The following is a 20372-nucleotide window of genomic DNA, read 5'->3' on the forward strand; positions in this document are numbered from 1 at the left end:
CTAGGTCTCTAGATCCCTGGCTTTGTGCTGCATGTGGGTATAAAGCTGCTACATAGATCAAGTTGAGTTGAACACTTTATTTTGTCACTTTATCTTGAACTTTGTTTGTCAGCGGTTCTTCTTTCACAACCTTCATTGACGGGAACCTTCATGTTGAAACATGGAGGTCAAATAAACATGGAGGTCTAAGTGTGTCAGCAGCAACTCATCGGTGAGTGACGATGATGTTGTTAAACTCATCGGTGAGTTGGTTGTTTGGAGCAGGGAGGAACGTTGACGCAGGGCTGTGTTTGAGATTTCGGCCCCCCGTCAGGTGTTGATCCGCAGTCAGCACGAGGATTCCCGAAGAACGTCGCCCGGTCCCCCTGACGACCAATAGTAGGACTGAACACACACACACACACACACACACACACACACACACACACACACACAGTGAATTAGTATCTAATCTAGTATTAGATGACAGTAGATTTGAGTTGTACTACAGTCTTCAGCCTGTAGGGGAAGTTTTAAAACAAGCAAAAAAATACACAAGGTTAGGTTTGAACTCCTCTCGTCCCACACTCGTCCTCCACTCACCCCCCTCTCCCACTTGTCCTCATCTCGTCCCCCTCTGCCCCCCATTCGTCCCTGTCTCGTCGCCCTCTGTCCCCCGTTGACCCCTGTCTCGTCCCCCTCTGTCCCCGTCTCCCACTTGTCCTCGTCTCGTCCCCCTCTGTCCCCCATTCGTCCCCATCTCGTTGTCCTCTGTTCCCCATTCGTCCCCGTCTCGTCCCCCTCTGTTCCCCATTCGTCCCCCACTCGTCCCCCTCTGTCCCCCAGTCTCCAGACAGTAAACTCACTTGTAGTCGCTGTAATCCGGTTTACATCTTCTCGTCCTTCGACGCTGGGATTGTCCTCCACAGGACGGAGAACACAAACTCCACTCATCCCAGCCGTCCCAGCTGCCCCGAGCTGTAACACATATTTATAATATATAATATGTAATAAAAAATATATAATGTGTCGTAAAAAATATATAATGTGTAATACATATTGCCGTGATGTGGACCTGTCAATCACTGTGTAGCCCCGCCCTAAAGCATACCTTGCTGTGTGTGTGTGTGTGTGTGTGTGTGTGTGTGTGTGTGTGTGTGTGTGTGTGTGTGTGCGTATATATCACCCACGGTAACAGCTGGTGACATCATAGCAGACCCTACTCTCCATCAGAGTGTCCCCTCTGCAGATGGACCCGTTGTGAGCTTGATGAAGACACGTACGGTCTCTGCTCTGTCTTCCTCCGATCTTCTTACAGCGGATGTCCCTCTTCTCGAACGCATATGTACACTGACCCCATCGAGACCACTCGGACCACATGCCGTCCACTGAAAGACACACAAGTCCTGCAGGAGTCACGAGACCAGAGAGACGCCAGAGAGACAGAAAGGACAAAGACCTAGTGTGTACCTGGACAGTGGGAGTTGGTTCGACAGATGCTGGTTCTACGTCCCTCTCCAGGACATGGCCGGCCGCCATGTTTGGTGGCGGGGCTATCACATCTCCTGAGTGACTCCTGAAGCCCCACCCCACAGGTAACAGAACAGGTAGATAAGGGAGACCAAGACCCCCAACCTCCATCCACTGGTCCAGACAGACAGTAACACAGTGAGTTATCTTCTCTATGAGGACACCAGGTAGTGTTTAATGTCTCTATGAGGACTCGCCCGGTAGTCTTTAATGTCTCCATGAGGACTCACCTGGACAGTTGGGGAGCTCGATGCAGTCCTTGGCCTGGAACTCGTCTCCAGGGCAACTGTTGCCAGCTGGCACGGTGTCACTGGAAGGGGCGGGGCTTGAGCAAGAACGATATCGCACTCTGGAGGGGACGATGACATCACTGATACAAGAACCTGAACACTCACCCCAACCGGACCACCTGGACCACCCACCATGAACTGAGAGACAGATAGGAGGGGAGAGAGACAGTTAGATAGTACATTACGTCACATTACATCACATTACATTACAGTCATTTAGCAGACGCTTTTATCCAAAGCGACTTACAATAAGTGCATCAACATTGGTAATCAAGAGAACTACTAGTCACCAGAAGTCATGAGTACATCTCCTTTAAACAAACATCTAAGAGCATGAAGCAGAGAGAAGTACACAAACAAACTAGTATGAATACAATAAGTACAATAAGTGGAAGGCTCAGGGTAGTACTTCCTGAAGAGGTGAGTCTTCAGCCTGATGAAAGATGAGCAGCGACTCTGCTGTCCTGACGTCAGTGAGGAGTTCATTACAGCATTGAGGAACCAGGACAGAAAAAGACAGACAGGTTACCTGGACAGGTGGTGTGGGTTGGACAGCTGTCTGTCTCCTCTGAAGGACCTGTGCAGGTCAAGTGACACTCAGGACGAGAACAGACTCTCTCTCTGCTCCTGACTCCGCCTCCTCCACACGTCACCGAGCAGGGAGACCAGGTGAGCCACAAGCCCCACCCCTTACCTACAGACATACACACACACACACACACACACACACACACACACACACACACACACACACAATACACAAAGTGTCTTTGAGTATCTTGAAAAGCGATATATAAATAAAATGTATTATTATTGCGTGTGTGTGTGTGTGTGTGTGTGTGTGTGTGTGTGTGTACCATCACAGCAGGTCCCGTTACAGGGTTTTGTCTCCAGTTTGTCTTCAGGATTCTCACATTCTGAGACTCCGATACCAAAACACTTCCTGCTTCTCTGCATCACTCCTTCTCCACAGACGACGTTACACTGTGACCATGGAGACCAGGGAGACCACACCGGAGGACTGGAAACACAGACTGGTGTCACTGGTTAGACTACGAGGACACCTGGAGTCCGTTGTCGTCTCTAAGGTCATGTCCATACTACTCCGTCCACACGGCATTGTTTTCTAAATGATCTCCATCCAGACTACAACGAACATCACGTGACTCTTTGTGTGATATGGGTGTGACCCATCAGGGAAGGACACGTCGTGACTGATAAGAACCAATCAAGTAGTGAACGTGGGTGTGGGCGTCATCGTTTATAAACTCCTCCGTTTTCGTCCGTCCACACAAATACGCAACCCGGAGTTTTCAAACGTATCCGTCCTCGGGAGCGTTTCCAAACTCCTCGTAGTGAAGACGCTCAGTGTAAACGTAGTGAACATAAGAGTTTATGAATGGAGACGGAGAAGTGTGGACGTGGTCTGAGAGGACACCTGGAGTCCGTTGTCGTCTCTAAGAGGTGTGTGTGTGTGTGTGTGTGTGTGTGTGTGTGTGTGTGTGTGTACACACTGACCCACAGGAAGTACACACTCCGTCTGTTGCCTGGTAACCGTAGTGACGGTTCTGACAGCAGTCCTCTTCCTCCACCTCACCGAGCTCTTCATCACACTGACCCAGGATCAGGTTGAAACGTGCAAAACACTGCACACACTCTGCACACACACACACACACACACACACACACACACACAAAAGCATATAAGTAGAATAATGAAATGAAACATCAGCACATAATTATGATGATTAATGCAGTTTCACTTCCACTGTGTGTGTGTGCGTGCGTGCGTGCGTGCGTGCGTGCGTGCGTGCGTGCGTGCGTGCGTGCGTGCGTGTACGTTTGTGTACGTGTGTGTACTAGGAGAATGTTCAGGATTTCGTCACTGGGGAAAGTTTGTTTCCAAAAGTTGCACAATTATCAAGTTCAACAAGGAGTGAGACTTCTTATACATATATATATATATATATATATATATATATATACATATATATGTATATATATATATATATATATAACATGTATAAACATCTTTCTATGTATTTCTTGTTCATGTAACAGTTAATAATAAAATGTTAAATAATCGTCTGTTTTCTCTTCACAGTTTAAATAACGAGTAATAAACCAGACAGACCTGAACGCTGCACAGACCCCAGAACCAGAACCAGAACCAGAACCAGAACCAGGACCCTGAGAGCCTTCATAACCCTGAGAAGCTGCATCCTGCTGACAGAAGTGAAGACGGACAGTTTCAGCAGAGACGTGTGTGTGTGTGTGTGTGTGTGTGTGTGTGTGTGTGTGTGTGTGTGTGTGTGTGGACACACAGGAAGTCCTTATAAGGTCAACAGTAGTGAGTTTAAAGTCCACATTTAGAAGCAAACATTTGTGTTAAAAGATAAAAACAGGGTTGACTTTATTACTATATTGGTAAATTGATTTTAAATATTAGTTATCGTCTTTCACATTTAATTTATTAAAATGTAATTACATAAGTTTATCTTTAGGTAGACAGAAACAGTGAATACATTAAAGATGTTAAAATAATAAATTATGGTTAAACTGTTTTTGCTTTTCGTTGTGTTGAGAGAATCAGTTTATTATAGTTGTTATTCTTTTAACACAATAATAAAAACAACAATAATAATTAAACATGTGACTGTTGTAACAGGTGAGATTATATATGTATATGTTTATATAAACATACATAAACATAAACATATACATATGTATATGTTTAAAGAAATCATCGTTCTGCTGTTGGAGGATACTTTTATGAGACGATCACGTTTTATATTTATGAACAAAGTTTAATGAAATAATCACACGTTTCATCCGTTAATCATAATTCTTCTTTAAGGCACACGGTTATAAACATGTAATAATCAGTTAATAACATTGCTACATATATAGATATACTGATCATAAATACATTATTGATATGTGGAGACTCTTCATCAAACATTCTAAATCAGTTCAAAGTGAAAATCATAAAATACATTAATACATATTTTAATATTTTATCCTTAAAGTTTTTAACAAAAACAGAGAAAATCTAAATAAATGTTGATAACATGTTTCTGCAGATGTTGATGACGAAGTGACGTCATCGTCTTCATCGTCTTCAGGTGGTCTCACTGGAAGAGAAAAGTCAGAGGTCAGCTGTGTGATGCTCCACCTGTAACACACTGATGTAATCAGATTACCTGTAACACATGCTGATGTAATCAGATTACCTGTAACATAAACTGATGTAATCAGATTACCTGAATGAGGTCATTGTGCCACTGTGATCGGGGGCGAAGGTGACCCCCCTCCCTGCTCTCTCCTGAGACCCGGTGCTGCTGGCCGAGCTCTTCCTCATGATACCTGAACCACAAACATTATTATTATTATTATTATTATTATTATTACTACTACTACTACTACTACTGTTACTGTTATTGTTATTGTTGTTATTATTATTGTTATTATTACTATTATTATCATTGTTATTATTATTATTATCATTGTTATTATTATTATTATTATTATTACTATTATTATTATTGTTATTATTATTATTACTATTATTATTGTTATTATTATTATTTAATACCTTCTAATAAACAGGATGAGTGTGATTATTGCGTTGTATTGCAGTGCGTCCTCCTCACCTGCAGGGGGCAGCAGCTCCAGTCTCTGCAGGCTGCTCCTGTGAGGGTTCCCGGTCTTGGAGAGGCGGCGTTGGCGGTGGTTCAACATGGCCGCCGGGGAGACGATACCAGGGGGTGGGACTTTACCCATCCTCACGTACAGCTCCTCGATCTCTCGCTTCTGATTGGCCTGCAGATTCTGCACCTCCACATGTTGTCTGGGTTTCAAAAGGTTTAAACTTTATTTATCGTTATTTCTTTCAGTTACATATTATTAAACTATTCCCATCAATCAATCACCTTTCGCGAAGCTCCCGGAGCTCCGCCCACATCTCCTCGTTCTCGCTCTCTGATTCGTCAGAGCTGACGTGAGGTGCCGAGCGGCTCCGCGATTGGCTGAAGCTGCCGGCCGGCCCCTCCCACGGGCTGACGCTCGGCCTCCGACTTCCCCTCCTCTTCTCCTCCTCCTCGTCCTCTTCCTCCTGGAAACCTTGGACACGAACAGGCGGACAGACCTCGACCACCGTGCTCCTCTCCGATTCGCTCGAGCTGCTCTCTGAGCTTTCTGATTGGTTTGCCCCGGAGGGGGGCGGGGAGTGGGCGGTGGGTGTGGCCTGGCGGAGGGGGCGGGGCTCCTGGTGACGGACAGCAGGAATGACTTTAGAGGGCGTCACCTGGAAACGACCGACGTTTAAGACTAAAGGTTTGTTCACTGAAAGAGAAGAAGAAGGAGCGCCGGTGGGACTGGGAGCTAGGACCGCCTCTGTGAACCAGATACATGATCAGTGAGTCATCAGTCTATGTGACGTCAGTTTGTGACGTCACTTTGTGATGTCAGCAGGGACTCACCTTGAGGGGGCGGAGCTAAGCCAACCTTCAGCTGAACAGGACTGAGAGGCTGAAATGAATGAATGAGTGAACGAGTGAGTGAGTGAATGAATGAGTGAATAAGTGAGTGAGTGGGTGAGTGAACATATGAATGAATTAAACCAGGTTTCTCTAGTCCTCTACCTGGACTACAGAAATCAGGAAGCTCACCTGTGCCTCAGGTGTGTTGTGGGTTCGGCTGTCGGGGGCGGAGCCTGTCTGATGGGCGGGGGGGCTGTAGGACAGCTGAGAGGAGAAAGGAGCAGAGAAGGAGCCGAGGAACTTAGGACCCATGGAGGGAGACATGGGGGGAGAGAGCGGATGAAAGCCCTGGTTGGGGGTCCCAGGCGGGGGCATGAAGGACTGGGCCACGCTCATGGCGAGAGAGAACACGTTGGCCAGAAAGAAGAGAGGCTGGTCGGGGGGGGGCCAGTGAGGGGGGAGGGGGGAAGCTGAGGAAGAGGAGGAGGAGGTGGTCAGGAGGGAGGAGGGGGAGCTTTGGGCTGTGTAGGGGGAGTACGGGGGAGACGGAAGGTTGTACTGAGGAGACAGAGGCAGGTGGGAGGGAGGAGGTGGGGCCGAGTCTGGGGGAGGGTAATGGACGGGGGAGGGAGGAGGGGGGTGGGAGGAAGCTGGAGAGAGAGGGGGGGGGGGGGGGGGGGGGGGTTAAGATCATCAACAATGGGAGATTTAAAATAAACATCAGGGGCTCCAGGACGCTTCCCTGAGGGACACCACAGCAATAAATAGAACAAGTTACATCCATGTAGTTCTACTTCAGTAAACACTCCTGAGACCTGTCATACTACATGTTCCTTAGAGAGGACAGCTGTAGCTTTAACATCACATCACAAGCACATTTTATATAAACGAACACATTTTATATAAACGAGCACATTTTATATAAACGAGCACATTTTATATAAACAAACACATTTTATATAAACGAGCACATTTTATATCAACGAGCACATTTTATAGAAAAAAAAAAAGGTAAGCATGATATTCATGTTTTAAATGTTTATTATATTTTGATTGTTTTAGTAAGTAAACAGCTAAGGAGTAATTTGAGTGAGTTTTCAGAGCTGAACTTATTTATTTACTAATGTATTAACGTACACTGTAGTGCACGTCAGGACTTTGTACTTATGTTTATTTAAATAATTTTAGTAGAGAGCTTGATGACAGGCAGAGAGGATTCTCAGCAATCATTGAGGGAGATTCAGACCAAGACCTATAGTGAAGAGGTTCTAGTAGTTATTGGAGCTTCTAGTGATCAGTGAGGAGGTTCTAGTAGTTATTGAAGAGCTTCTAGTGGTTAGTGAGGAGGTTCTAGTAGTTATTGAAGAGCTTCTAAGAGTCAGTGAGGAGGTTCTAGTAGTTATTGAAGAGCTTCTAAGGGTCAGTGAGGAGGTTCTTGTAGTTATTGAAGAGCTTCTAAGAGTCAGTGAGGAGGTTCTTGTAGTTATTGAAGAGCTTCTAAGAGTCAGTGAGGAGGTTCTAGTAGTTATTGGAGCTTCTAGTGATCAGTGAGGAGGTTCTAGTAGTTATTGAAGAGCTTCTAGTGGTTAGTGAGGAGGTTCTAGTAGTTATTGAAGAGCTTCTAAGAGTCAGTGAGGAGGTTCTAGTAGTTATTGAAGAGCTTCTAAGGGTCAGTGAGGAGGTTCTTGTAGTTATTGAAGAGCTTCTAAGAGTCAGTGAGGAGGTTCTTGTAGTTATTGAAGAGCTTCTAAGAGTCAGTGAGGAGGTTCTAGTAGTTATTGGAGCTTCTAGTGATCAGTGAGGAGGTTCTAGTAGTTATTGAAGAGCTTCTAGTGGTCAGTGAGGAGGTTCTAGTAGTTATTGAAGAGCTTCTAAGAGTCAGTGAGGAGGTTCTAGTAGTTATTGAAGAGCTTCTAAGGGTCAGTGAGGAGGTTCTAGTAGTTATTGAAGAGCTTCTAAGAGTCAGTGAGGAGGTTCTAGTAGTTATTGAAGAGCTTCTAAGGGTCAGTGAGGAGGTTCTTGTAGTTATTGAAGAGCTTCTAGTGGTCAGTGAGGAGGTTCTAGTAGTTATTGAAGAGCTTCTAGTGGTCAGTGAGGAGGTTCTAGTAGTTATTGAAGAGCTTCTAAGAGTCAGTGAGGAGGTTCTAGTAGTTATTGAAGAGCTTCTAAGAGTCAGTGAGGAGGTTCTAGTAGTTATTGAAGAGCTTCTAAGGTTCAATGAGGAGGTTCTAGTAGTTATTGAAGAGCTTCTAAGGGTCAGTGAGGAGGTTCTTGTAGTTATTGAAGAGCTTCCAAAAGTCAGTGAGGAGGTTCTAGTAGTTATTGAAGAGCTTCTAAGGGTCAGTGAGGAGGTTCTTGTAGTTATTGAAGAGCTTCTAGTGGTCAGTGAGGAGGTTCTAGTAGTTATTGAAGAGCTTCTAAGAGTCAGTGAGGAGGTTCTAGTAGTTAATGAAGAGCTTCTAAGGGTCAGTGAGGAGGTTCTAGTAGTTATTGAAGAGCTTCTAAGAGTCAGTGAGGAGGTTCTAGTAGTTATTGAAGAGCTTCTAGTGGTCAGTGAGGAGGTTCTAGTAGTTATTGAAGAGCTTCTAGTGGTCAGTGAGGAGGTTCTAATAGTTATTGAAGAGCTTTTAAGAATCAGTGAGGAGGTTCTAGTAGTTATTGAAGAGCTTCTAAGGGTCAGTGAGGAGGTTCTAGTAGTTATTGAAGAGCTTCTAAGAGTCAGTGAGGACGTTCTAGTAGTTATTGAAGAGCTTCTAAGGGTCAGTGAGGAGGTTCTAGTAGTTATTGAAGAGCTTCCAAAAGTCAGTGAGGAGGTTCTAGTAGTTATTGAAGAGCTTCTAAGGGTCAGTGAGGAGGTTCTTGTAGTTATTGAAGAGCTTCTAGTGGTCAGTGAGGAGGTTCTAGTAGTTATTGAAGTGCTTCTAGTGGTCAGTGAGGAGGTTCTAGTAGTTATTGAAGAGCTTCCAAAAGTCAGTGAGGAGGTTCTTGTAGTTATTGAAGAGCTTCCAAAAGTCAGTGAGGAGGTTCTAGTAGTTATTGAAGAGCTTCTAAGGGTCAGTGAGGAGGTTCTTGTAGTTATTGAAGAGCTTCTAGTGGTCAGTGAGGAGGTTCTAGTAGTTATTGAAGAGCTTCTAAGAGTCAGTGAGGAGGTTCTAGTAGTTATTGAAGAGCTTCTAAGGGTCAGTGAGGAGGTTCTAGTAGTTATTGAAGAGCTTCTAAGAGTCAGTGAGGAGGTTCTAGTAGTTATTGAAGAGCTTCTAGTGGTCAGTGAGGAGGTTCTAGTAGTTATTGAAGAGCTTCTAGTGGTCAGTGAGGAGGTTCTAGTAGTTATTGAAGAGCTTCTAAGAGTCAGTGAGGACGTTCTAGTAGTTATTGAAGAGCTTGTAAGAGTCAGTGAGGAGGTTCTAGTAGTTATTGAAGAGCTTCTAAGGGTCAGTGAGGAGGTTCTTGTAGTTATTGAAGAGCTTCTAGTGGTCAGTGAGGAGGTTCTAGTAGTTATTGAAGAGCTTCTAAGAGTCAGTGAGGAGGTTCTAGTAGTTATTGAAGAGCTTCTAAGAGTCAGTGAGGAGGTTCTAGTAGTTATTGAAGAGCTTCTAAGAGTCAGTGAGGAGGTTCTAGTAGTTATTGAAGACCTTATAAGGGTCAGTGGGGAGGTTCTAGTAGTTATTGAAGAGCTTCTAAGAGTCAGTGAGGAGGTTCTAGTAGTTATTGAAGAGCTTCTAAGGTTCAGTGAGGAGGTTCTAGTAGTTATTGAAGAGCTTCTAAGGGTCAGTGAGGAGGTTCTAGTAGTTATTGAAGAGCTTTTAGTGGTCAATGAGGAGGTTCTAGTAGTTATTGAAGAGCTTCCAAAAGTCAGTGAGGAGGTTCTAGTAGTTATTGAAGAGCTTCTAAGAGTCGATGAGGAGGTTCTAGTAGTTATTGAAGAGCTTCTAAGGTTCAGTGAAGAGGTTCTAGTAGTTATTGAAGAGCTTATAAGGGTCAGTGAGGAGGTTCTAGTAGTTATTGAAGAGCTTCTAAGAGTCAGTGAGGAGGTTCTAGTAGTTATTGAAGAGCTTTTAAGAGTCAGTGTGGAGGTTCTAGTAGTTATTGAAGAGCTTCTAAGAGTCAGTGAGGAGGTTCTAGTAGTTATTGAAGAGCTTCTAAGAGTCAGTGAGGAGGTTCTAGTAGTTCCTCCCAGTACCTGGAGTTCATGGCATGTCAACGTGCAAATATGTTACATTTTTGAGATTCTGCTGACAAACTGGAGCAAAATCAGATTTTTTAATTTTGTTAATGTTTCACACTCGACACTAATGAAGTCTTGTTGTACACTACTGAATGAACAGGTGAATGAAGACATGAATGAACAGGTGAATTAAGACATGATTAAACAAGTGAATGAACAGATGAATGAAGACGTGAATGAAGACATGAATAAACAGGTGAATGAAGACATGATTAAACAGGTGAATGAAGACATGAATAAACAGGTGAATGAAAAGGTGAATGAAGACATGAATGAAGACGTGAATGAAGATGTGAATGAAGACATGAATGAACAGGTGAATGAAAAGGTGAATGGAAAGGTGAATGAAGACGTGAATGAAAAAGGTGAATGAAGACATGAATGAACAGGTGAATTAAGACGTGAATGAAGACATGAATGAAGACATGAATGAACAGGTGAATGCTGATGTACCTGAGGAGGTGTGGAAAGACTGTGACCTCAGTGGTCTGACGGGGGGCGTGGCCTCGCGGTCAATGTAGAAGTCTCCGCCCTTCAAGGGGGAGGGGTCTGAATCTGCAATGTCTGATGGGGAAAAAACGCGTCAGTTCTTTAGAAGATTAGATCTGATTTTACTTTGATTGTTTATCTTTTAAAAAGAGCCCAGTGAAATTGTCAAATCAAATATTTCAGTTGCTTCTTTTTGTTTGATATTATTTTAACTGATTATATTAAATTATTTTGTCTCAAATCAATTGAAATGAATCCAAATGTCCAAAGAATTGTGACTTCTGTTAGGAAACTTTGTGTTTCTTTTAAAAACAAATCTGAATCTGAGCTGAATTTAAATTTAATTGCAACTTTAATATTCTACATTGTTTTTGTATCTGAACCGTCTTTTCTTACCAGGAAGTGAAGATGTGGACAGAGTCCTGGAGAGACCCTGCAGAGACAAAAGAAGAACATTGAGGACTAAGAAGAAGAAAAAGAAGATGTCCCATTGGACAGATGGCGATCACATACAGGTGAGTCGGTCAGCGACAGGTGAGACGACCCGTCGCTGTCGGCCGGCTGCTGTTGATGTATCGTCATCATAGACTCCGCCCTCTTGATGATGTCATACATGCGGAGGATGAACCCTTCTCGCTCCAACGGCACGATGAAGTCTCTGTGGATCTGAGGTATAGATTTATTATATATTATACTTATACTTCATAACAGTTAAAACAACATCCCAACATGAAACACAAAGCTAAAGTATTCACAGATCGAGCAATAGCTTTATTAAATATAGGACATTAATAACTCAACTCAATTCTTTCAGTTCGACTAAAACCATTATTCCTAATATAACACACCCTGACCAGGTCTCCACTAGAACTGTGAATATAATAAAGAGCGTTTATTCTAATGTTGGATCGCGTTTGTTTTCTTGGTGTTTTATATTTAGTTCAGTTGATTAAAAATGATATAAATACACAAAAGAAATGAACCCCTTTACAGAGAAACTCTAAAATAAGAGGTAGAATATAAAGTTATCACAGTATGCAGACGATGTGATCCTCTACATCACTAACATGTGATGGAGATTAAATTACCACAGACTAAATATGGGCCAACCAGAAGCAAGTATAATATTATACAAACAGAAATATTTAGGCGTGTCCATCTGTTGAGACCTTCTATCTGGATCTAAATTATATATATATATATCTATATATATATATATATATATATATATATATATATATATATATATATAATTTAGAGATATATATAGATATATATATATATATATATAAAAAAATTCACACCAGTGAAGGGAATCCCCGCGGTGACTAAAACGCTGCGCTCTGATTGGCCGTCGGTCGGCGCTCACCATCACAGAGGCGATGTCCTCCGGGTTGTCTCCGTCCAGGTCGAACTTAAAGGTGACCATCTTACTGTTGTGGGTCTGCAGCTGACACTCCACCACGCGGTCCGCCATGTCGGACACCTGAACGCACCACAAGGTGTTACACAGTGTGTTGAATATTTAAATGTGTGTATTTATTAACGCTATATATATATATATATATATATATATATATATATATATATATATATATATATATATATATATATATATATATATATATATATATATATATATATATTATATGTGAGGTGACATTACCCCTGTGATCCTCAGACGAGCCCTCGCTCTCCGTCTGAACTGCTTCGTAGCCACCCGGCGGCTTGCTTCCTGGTTGCCCTTGTCTGATTGGCCGTCGTTGCCGTCACTCAAACCTGAGGTCACGTCGGAGGCATAGCTACAAAACCAGGAAGTGAAGAGACGAGAAATAAGACAATGAGGTCATTTTGATGTTGGTCCTCATAAGTATGGAGATAAATGTGTGTGTTACCTCTCAATAGGTGAGGAGAAGCCGCACACTGATCCAGATGGCCGTTGCTCGGCATTGTGGGACACGGCGATGCTCTGGTGAAGGCACAAACGGAGACATTTAGATTCAGTGGTTTTCCCATGAATAATAGGGAAAACCACCTCCAGAATCGGTCTTCATAATCTCAGAGCGTAGAATAATTTATAACTATAAAAATATTACTTTTATTAAAGTTGAAAGCTCTTGTCTTTAGCCCCGCCCCTTGCCTGTATTAGGCCCGCCCCCCAACCCACCTTGGGAAAACGCAGCACGGGAAGGGGCGGAGCTTTGGGTGGAGTCCGCCTTAAAGGGGGAGGAGCCTGGGGTTGAGGGGTTTCCTGAGCCGCAGGGGCGGGGACAGAGTAGAGGGGGGCGTGGCGAGGGACTACAGGGGGCGTGGCTTCAACCTTCTCAAGCACACCTGAGTCTATCTCACGGTCCACTGCCGACAAGAATCATGAATTAACTCATTAGATTAAATCATTATAATAAATGATAAACAATAAGAAATTAATATAATTATAGACATTTAGAGATTTTAATAATAGAATATTATTAACCCTGACATGTAGCCGTCGTGTACTCGTCTCCGTCTCCTTCTGTCCTGCTGGAGATGCTTCTCTTCCCAGAATCCTCTCTGCTTGCCGATGTCACTGTTGCCGTGGGCGGGGCTTGAATCCTGGAGGAGGCGGGATCTAAAACAACTGCTGAGTCCTGCTGTTAAAACATAAACAGCTGACTTTTTCTTTTATTTAATTAATAATCAAATTAATCTAATGTCTTGAATAGATAGTGAATATATTGAACCAAGAAAGATTATAGATTTTAACCCTGATTTAATGAAATAGGAGGTTTAGTCGTCACATGTTTATGTGATGAACAGCTGTTGGAGTAATCTGTGTGTCATGGAAACAACTTAAGACACACCTGATTGGCCGGTCTATGATTGGGCGGCTCCGGCGTCCGGGGGGCGGGCTCAGACTCCAGCAGGCGGCGGCGTTTCTCCCGCTGACGCTTCACTGCCGTCACTCGGTGTCTGATGGCTTTGGCCACCGGCTTGTAATCCGCCTCGCACAGGAAGCCCAGCACCACCTGACAGAGAGACAGAAAGGTGAGACCACCTCCGCTGGGGCGACGTCATCAACACAATGTCATGTTGTCACAATGTCACGGCACCATCTCCTGGGCGACCTCCTCCGGGACGTCCTTGTACAGCTCGAACAGGAACTCGATGGCGTTGTTGTCCTTGTACTTCCCATGGAGCTTCTTGTTGTGGTCCATCCGGAGCCACAGCTTCAGGGCCGCCTTCGAGCCATCGTCCTCCTCGGCCAGATCCACGTGGACCCCCAGGTGCTCCTGGAAGAACCGGTGGTCCAGCAGGTCCTGAACCGTGAACCTGCAGCAGGAAACACCAAAGACCCAAACCGGAGAACAGGTAGGTTCAGACGAGTCCAGTTACTTAGTCAGTGAGGTTTATTTTGTAGTGAAAGAAGCTTAAGACTCATTTTAAATTGATAATTTGAATATATATATATATATATCGATAGATAGATAGATAGATAGATAGATAGATAAATAGATAGATAGATAGATAGATAGAGTATATATAATAATGTGTACTGAAGATAAAAACATCTCATCAGGAGCTTTGTTTTGTTTTGTTTTGTTGTGGCTTCAAATTCATCAAATTTAAATATTAAGTGTAAAAACTGAAATCAGTCTATAAAATATTCACTGTTGACCACTTTGAGCTAATGTTGCTAATGCTAAAGAAAAACAGCTGGGTGACGTAAACATCATTAACTAATCAATACTTTATCTATACTTCATCAATACTTCATCTATACTTCATCAATTCGTACAGCATAAAATTGATGATCAATGTTATCTGAGTTGTTTTTCCGCTGCAGTGACTCAACGTGTCCAGCAGATGGAGCTGCTTCACGCGTCTGATCACCTGATTGGTGCGTTTCACTCCTGAAGGAGAACCTAACTGGTGCTCTGTGGACATTACCTCTCTTTGCTGTCGGTGCGAATGCAGCCTTCAATGATCTCCTTCAGCTCAGCGACCGTAACTTTGAGAAAACTGTCCGGTTTGATTCCCTGAGAAACAAACAAAGATGAAACGTTTGACCAAAGACAGGAAGCAGACGTCGTTCAGGTGGGCGGAGCCTCACGTTGGTCACTTTGCGGTAGATCTGGGCGGCGTTCTGACACTCGGAGTACGGATACTCGGACGTCGCCATCTCCAGGATGCACATGCCAAAGGCGTAGACGTCCACGGCCTCGTCGTACTTCTCCTCGTACATCTCTGGAGCCATGAACTCCGGGGTCCCTGAACACATCACGACAGTAACTTCAAACAACTGAGCCGAACGCATCGTTTCCCCCCCACTGGCTGCGTTCCTACCAATCACGCTCTTGGCGAACGAGGCCTTCTTGAGGGTGGCGAGGCCCAGGTCTCCGATCTTCACCGAGGCCGTGGGTCCGGTGATGAAGACGTTGTCACACTTGAGATCTCGGTGCAGGATGGGGGGGCAGCGGGAGTGCAGGAACTGGAGCCCCTTCAGGATCTGGAAGCTCCAACGTTGCAGCAGCTTCAGCTTCATCTGACGGAACCTACGCAGGTACCTGAAGGGGTTCAGAGAAACCTGGTCAGGTGAGCTCAGGGGCGTTCAGGGACTAAGAAGATTCAGGTCTCTGTGTGTGCTGTATAGTGGATTCACGTCTTAAGGGTTCAGGTCTCTGTGTGTGCTCTAAAGTGGACTCACGTCTTCAGGGTTCGGGTCTCTGTGTGCTCTATAGTGGACTCACGTCTTCAAGGTTCAGGTCTCTGTGTGTGCTCTATAGTGGACTCATGTCTTCAGGGTTCAGGTCTCTGTGTGTGCTCTATAGTGGACTCACGTCTTCAGGGTCCCGGAGGTCATGAGCTCCGTCACCAGGATGGTGCAGTTGTGGGCCCTCAGCGAGGACTTCCAGGAGTCGAGGAAGCGGACGATGTTCGGGTGCTGCAGAGCCTTCAGCATCTCCACCTCCTCTGTGAACCGGTGACGCTCCGCCCTAGTGAGCCGGTGAGTCTGAAGGTGAAAGATGATCAATAAACACATTGATGTATTTATGATGTATTATATATACAGTGTGTATATATGTATGTATATATATATATATATATATATATATATATGATAGAACACGTGAAGGACAGCGGATGATGACACGTTACTGCCAAGCATCATGGGAAATCTGCAGCACAAACACACAGAATAAAGTTGAGTAACAATAATAAACTAAATACTAATAAAATAATGTTTCAAATCAATATAATTAAGCAATAAGGTACGAGAGGCAGAACTGTATCTACAATAATGTACAGTTCAAGGGTTTGCCTAACAACACCCTTGAACTGTACATTATTGTAGATACAGTTCTGCCTCTCGTACCTTATTGCTTTTATAACACGGTTGCCTGCAACATTATTAATAGTAAGTCAATAGTAAGCTGCCTTTCAGCAAAAAATAGTTGTAGCCACTAAACGTTGTGTATCACATTTCAGTAGCTTAGAGAAAATAGTCCCGTATGTGTGTCTGTTGCTATGCAACATACAAACAGCATTGGGAACATCACGTTTGTTAGCCTAGCTAGATCTTGCACCATCTCATTCATTCACATTGCTCATTTTATAAAAGTTGCCATTAAAATAAAAAAAGACAATGTTTAATTTAAACATTAGGCCTAAACATTCTAAATCAATCATAAATGCTTCGTAGACACTGGGTATATATAACGTTATGCTGTTTGAACTTAATGAACTAAAGTTACGAGTGACTTGAGACTCGATAGACTAACATTAGGCTGTTGTTAACGTTTGCTTATGTTGATTTGGATATCTCCATTAATTGTGCATCCGTGGAAAACGTGTCTCATGTCCCCTTCGTCTCTGATGATATCACTTCAGACCACTCCTGCTCTCTTTGCCGGAGGCTCGGTGTTGGAAGTTTCTTCTCCAGCGAGGATATTACTCCATCGCTGTCTTTCATTGAGATGACAACTAACGGCCGCGCAAAATCTACCCGTTATTTAGAGTGTGCACTGATATGGAACGCTCTGGTGAATGTAAACAGGTTGTAGAGTACTTTATGGCTCAATGAAGTAGACCCTGTGACTCACTCTCAACCAATCAGAATGCTTGACTTCATCTACCCGTATTATAAAAGTGAAGTAACATCTCTGAACTTTATCTCCCAGTTTTCACTTTGTTCAACAGACGTGTTAAATAAAATGTCATCAATGAATCAGTGAATCAATGAATCGATGAATCAGTGAATCAATGAATTGATGAATTATCAATAAATATAAATAACTTTGTTTAACCTTTTGGAGGAAAAAACATAAACACACAACAGGAAGTTCATCGCAGAGAACCTAATTAACTGTGTGTGTGTGTGTGTGTGTGTGTGTGTGTGTGTGTGTGTGTGTGTGAGTGAGTGAGAGCTGTTATCAACATCAACCAGCAGCCGTCAACATATCAGATACTGTGTACAAGACACTGCTGAGTCACCGTTTTATCTCTCACACACATGTTAAAACACATTAAAACACACACATTAACACACGTTAACACACACACATTAACACACATTAACACACACACATTAACACACATTAACACACATTAACACACACACATTAACACACATTAACACACATTAACACACACGTTAACACACATTAACACACATTAACACACACACGTTAACACACGTTAACACACATTAACACACATTAACACACATTAACACACACACATTAACACACATTAACACACATTAACACACACGTTAACACACATTAACACACATTAACACACACACACATTAACACACATTAACACACACACATTAACACACATTAACACACACATACACACACACACACACACATGTGAGTGTGTCTTCTTTTAGTGCACGTGAGCGTTGTAGTTGTTAGCATTTGTGTATTGTTGTGTGTAGTGTGTGTACTCTTGTGTATTGTTGTGTGTAGTGTGTGTACTCTTGTATATATTGTGTACAGTGTGTGTACTCTTGTATATATTGTGTACTCTTGTATATATTGTGTAAGGTGTGTGTACTCTTGTGTACTCTTGTATATATTGTGTACAGTGTGTGTACTCTTGTATATATTGTGTACAGTGTGTGTTAAGTTTGTGTACTCTTGTATATATTGTGCACAGTGTGTGTAGTCTTGTATATATTGTGTACTCTTGTATATATTGTGTACAGTGTGTGTACTCTTGTATATATTGTGTACAGTGTGTGTACTCTTGTATATATTGTGCACAGTGTGTGTACTCTTGTGTACTCTTGTATATATTGTGTACAGTGTGTGTACTCTTGTATATATTGTGCACAGTGTGTGTACTCTTGTGTACTCTTGTATATATTGTGCACAGTGTGTGTACTCTTGTGTACTCTTGTGTACCTGTAGCTCACACCAGGCCACCTCCCTGGTGGTCTCTGTGTCTAGTCCTCTGTAGACCGTCTTGAAGGATCCTCGTCCGATCTCGATGTTGAACTTCAGGAATCTTCCGTCTGGAGACGAAGCCACGGCCTGCGTCTCCTCTTCATCGCGCTCCTCCTCCTCCTTCTGTTGCCACGGTAACACCTCACCGTCGGCGTCCGACGCCGCGACCGACGGCTCCTCCTCCGAGTCCGAGCTGACATCCGGAGGATTGTCCTTTGAGTTTGTCACGGTAACATGAGAAAGAGGAGGAGGAAGAATAGACTCTTCTTTTTCTTCTTCAGGTCTTTTCTTGGTCCACGGCAGCATCCTCCTCTTCCTCTTCCTCTTCCTCCTCTTCTTCTTCCTTTTCTTCTTCCTCCTCCTCTTCCTCAGTCTGTAGTCTCTTCGGTAACGTTCGTGTCCCTCGCTGTGATGTCAGAGAAGTGGGAGGAGTCACCAGAGGATTTAATTGAGCTGGAACATACATTTGATTATTTATTCTTTATTTCTATATCTTATGCTCATTTTATCAGAAACATCTTTAGACTTTGAAATAAATAATGAACTAATAATACAAACTAATAAATATCTCCTAATGAACTCTCATAGATAACTAATGAATAAGAACGAAAGAACTAGTAACTTATAACTAACAGTAATAATACGTGTTGTGTGTCTGTTGTTGTGGTTTGATGTTTTTTGTTTAATGATGCTCTAATCCAGGGGTCACTAATAGATGGACCGCGGTTCAGGTCTGGACCTGGACCAGGACCAGGACCTAAAACTGATGATAATTGAGAATTATTACATTTTGACAAAACGCTTCTTTTTTAACCGGCGCAGCTTTTCTAGCCTTTACGCCACTCATTCAGCTGTATTATTGTATTATACTATATCATATTATATCACATTATATTATATTATAATATAATATAATGTGATATATATATATATATATATATATATATATATATATATACATATATATAATAGTATATTATATTATTATAGAGTAAAGTGGACTCACTGTGTCCGTCAACAGTTCCTGAACCTGAACCAGTGAAACCACAACAGAAACCAGTAGAGCTGCTTAAAGGATCCCAGAGTCCTGGTCCCTAGGGGGTCCATCGTGGTCCACATGAAGTCCACTAACCCAAGTCTTCCTCCTTCTTCCTCCTGTTCTTTTAAAGTCCTCTCTCCTCAGAGAGCTCGTGCTCTGCGTCGCTGTGAGAGAGCACGAGCTCTATCAGCGGAGAGCAGACGGCGCGAGCTGCAGCAAGCCCCGCCCACCGGACACCTTTCACCTGGCCTGATAACGCACAGACACCGGAAATACGTCACAACCTTCACTTAAAACATTTCATTTTAAACCTTTGATCCTCTTTTAGTCACGGTGACGTCATCGCCGATATTATACACGAATAAAGAATAATCAATAAATAGTGAACAATATTAACCAATAAATCATGTTTTCTACTTTAATGTTTTTAATTATTTTCTATTGTTGTTATTAATTGACTTCTGAAGTTATTGATTGATTATATTGATTATTTCTTATTTCACACATCGAACATACAAACAAGTAGGAAACGTTTTGTTTTGAAATATATTTATATTTATATATTCCAGCAGGGGGCGTGTCTTTCATTCTGTGTTTCATCCAATCAAGGAGAAGATTGATCATCTCATTGAAGATATTTAATGTAAACATTGATTTTATTTATTATTTATCAAAGTTTAGACACCTGAATGTCAGTTTAAGTGAACTATATTTACAATACTTTCTCTTCACTGAATCTATTTCATGATCATTATTGTTATTATTATTATTATTATTATTATTATTATTTTTGTATTATTATCATGATCATTATTGTTATTATTATTATTATTATTTTTTGTATTATTATCATGATCATTATTGTTGTTATTTAGTTAGTTCGCTATTATTATTTCAATATAAATA

At 42.5% G+C, this 20372-nt stretch overlaps 2 protein-coding genes across 7 annotated transcripts; both read right to left on the minus strand.

The window, feature by feature from the left end:
* Positions 1-62: 62 nt before the first annotated feature.
* Positions 63-4072, minus strand: LOC137884150 (properdin-like). Its single transcript, XM_068725857.1, has 9 exons — positions 3934-4072; positions 3318-3456; positions 2657-2820; positions 2329-2493; positions 1740-1937; positions 1450-1623; positions 1170-1367; positions 846-957; positions 63-384 (listed from the first exon to the last, which is right to left on the minus strand). The coding sequence occupies exons 1-9, from the start codon at positions 4019-4021 to the stop codon at positions 237-239; spliced, it is 1386 nt and encodes a 461-aa protein (XP_068581958.1). The 5' UTR covers positions 4022-4072; the 3' UTR covers positions 63-236.
* Positions 4073-4467: 395 nt separating this feature from the next.
* On the minus strand, positions 4468-19627 carry wnk4b (WNK lysine deficient protein kinase 4b). Of its 6 annotated transcripts, none has more exons than XM_068725745.1 (22): positions 19434-19627; positions 18386-18833; positions 15812-15984; positions 15318-15538; positions 15085-15242; positions 14922-15010; positions 14084-14303; positions 13835-13999; positions 13468-13621; positions 13162-13349; positions 12890-12963; positions 12661-12796; positions 12364-12480; positions 11508-11660; positions 11391-11427; positions 10959-11069; positions 6470-6930; positions 6281-6329; positions 5732-6194; positions 5453-5649; positions 5063-5165; positions 4468-4974 (listed from the first exon to the last, which is right to left on the minus strand). In XM_068725745.1, exons 2-22 carry the CDS (start codon positions 18731-18733, stop codon positions 4809-4811), a joined length of 3783 nt encoding a protein of 1260 aa, XP_068581846.1. In that variant the 5' UTR covers positions 18734-18833; positions 19434-19627; the 3' UTR covers positions 4468-4808. The 6 variants fall into 6 exon arrangements, with proteins under 6 accessions (XP_068581846.1, XP_068581847.1, XP_068581849.1 ...); XM_068725746.1 differs by having other exon boundaries at positions 13474-13624; XM_068725748.1 differs by having other exon boundaries at positions 6470-6882; positions 13468-13624.
* Between the last annotated feature and the right edge of the window lie 745 nt (positions 19628-20372).

The sequence above is a fragment of the Cebidichthys violaceus genome, unplaced genomic scaffold (assembly GCF_023349555.1).
Source record: "Cebidichthys violaceus isolate CVI_PGR_0920_01 unplaced genomic scaffold, fCebVio1.0.p SCAF_36, whole genome shotgun sequence".
Classification (NCBI taxonomy): domain Eukaryota; kingdom Metazoa; phylum Chordata; class Actinopteri; order Perciformes; family Stichaeidae; genus Cebidichthys; species Cebidichthys violaceus.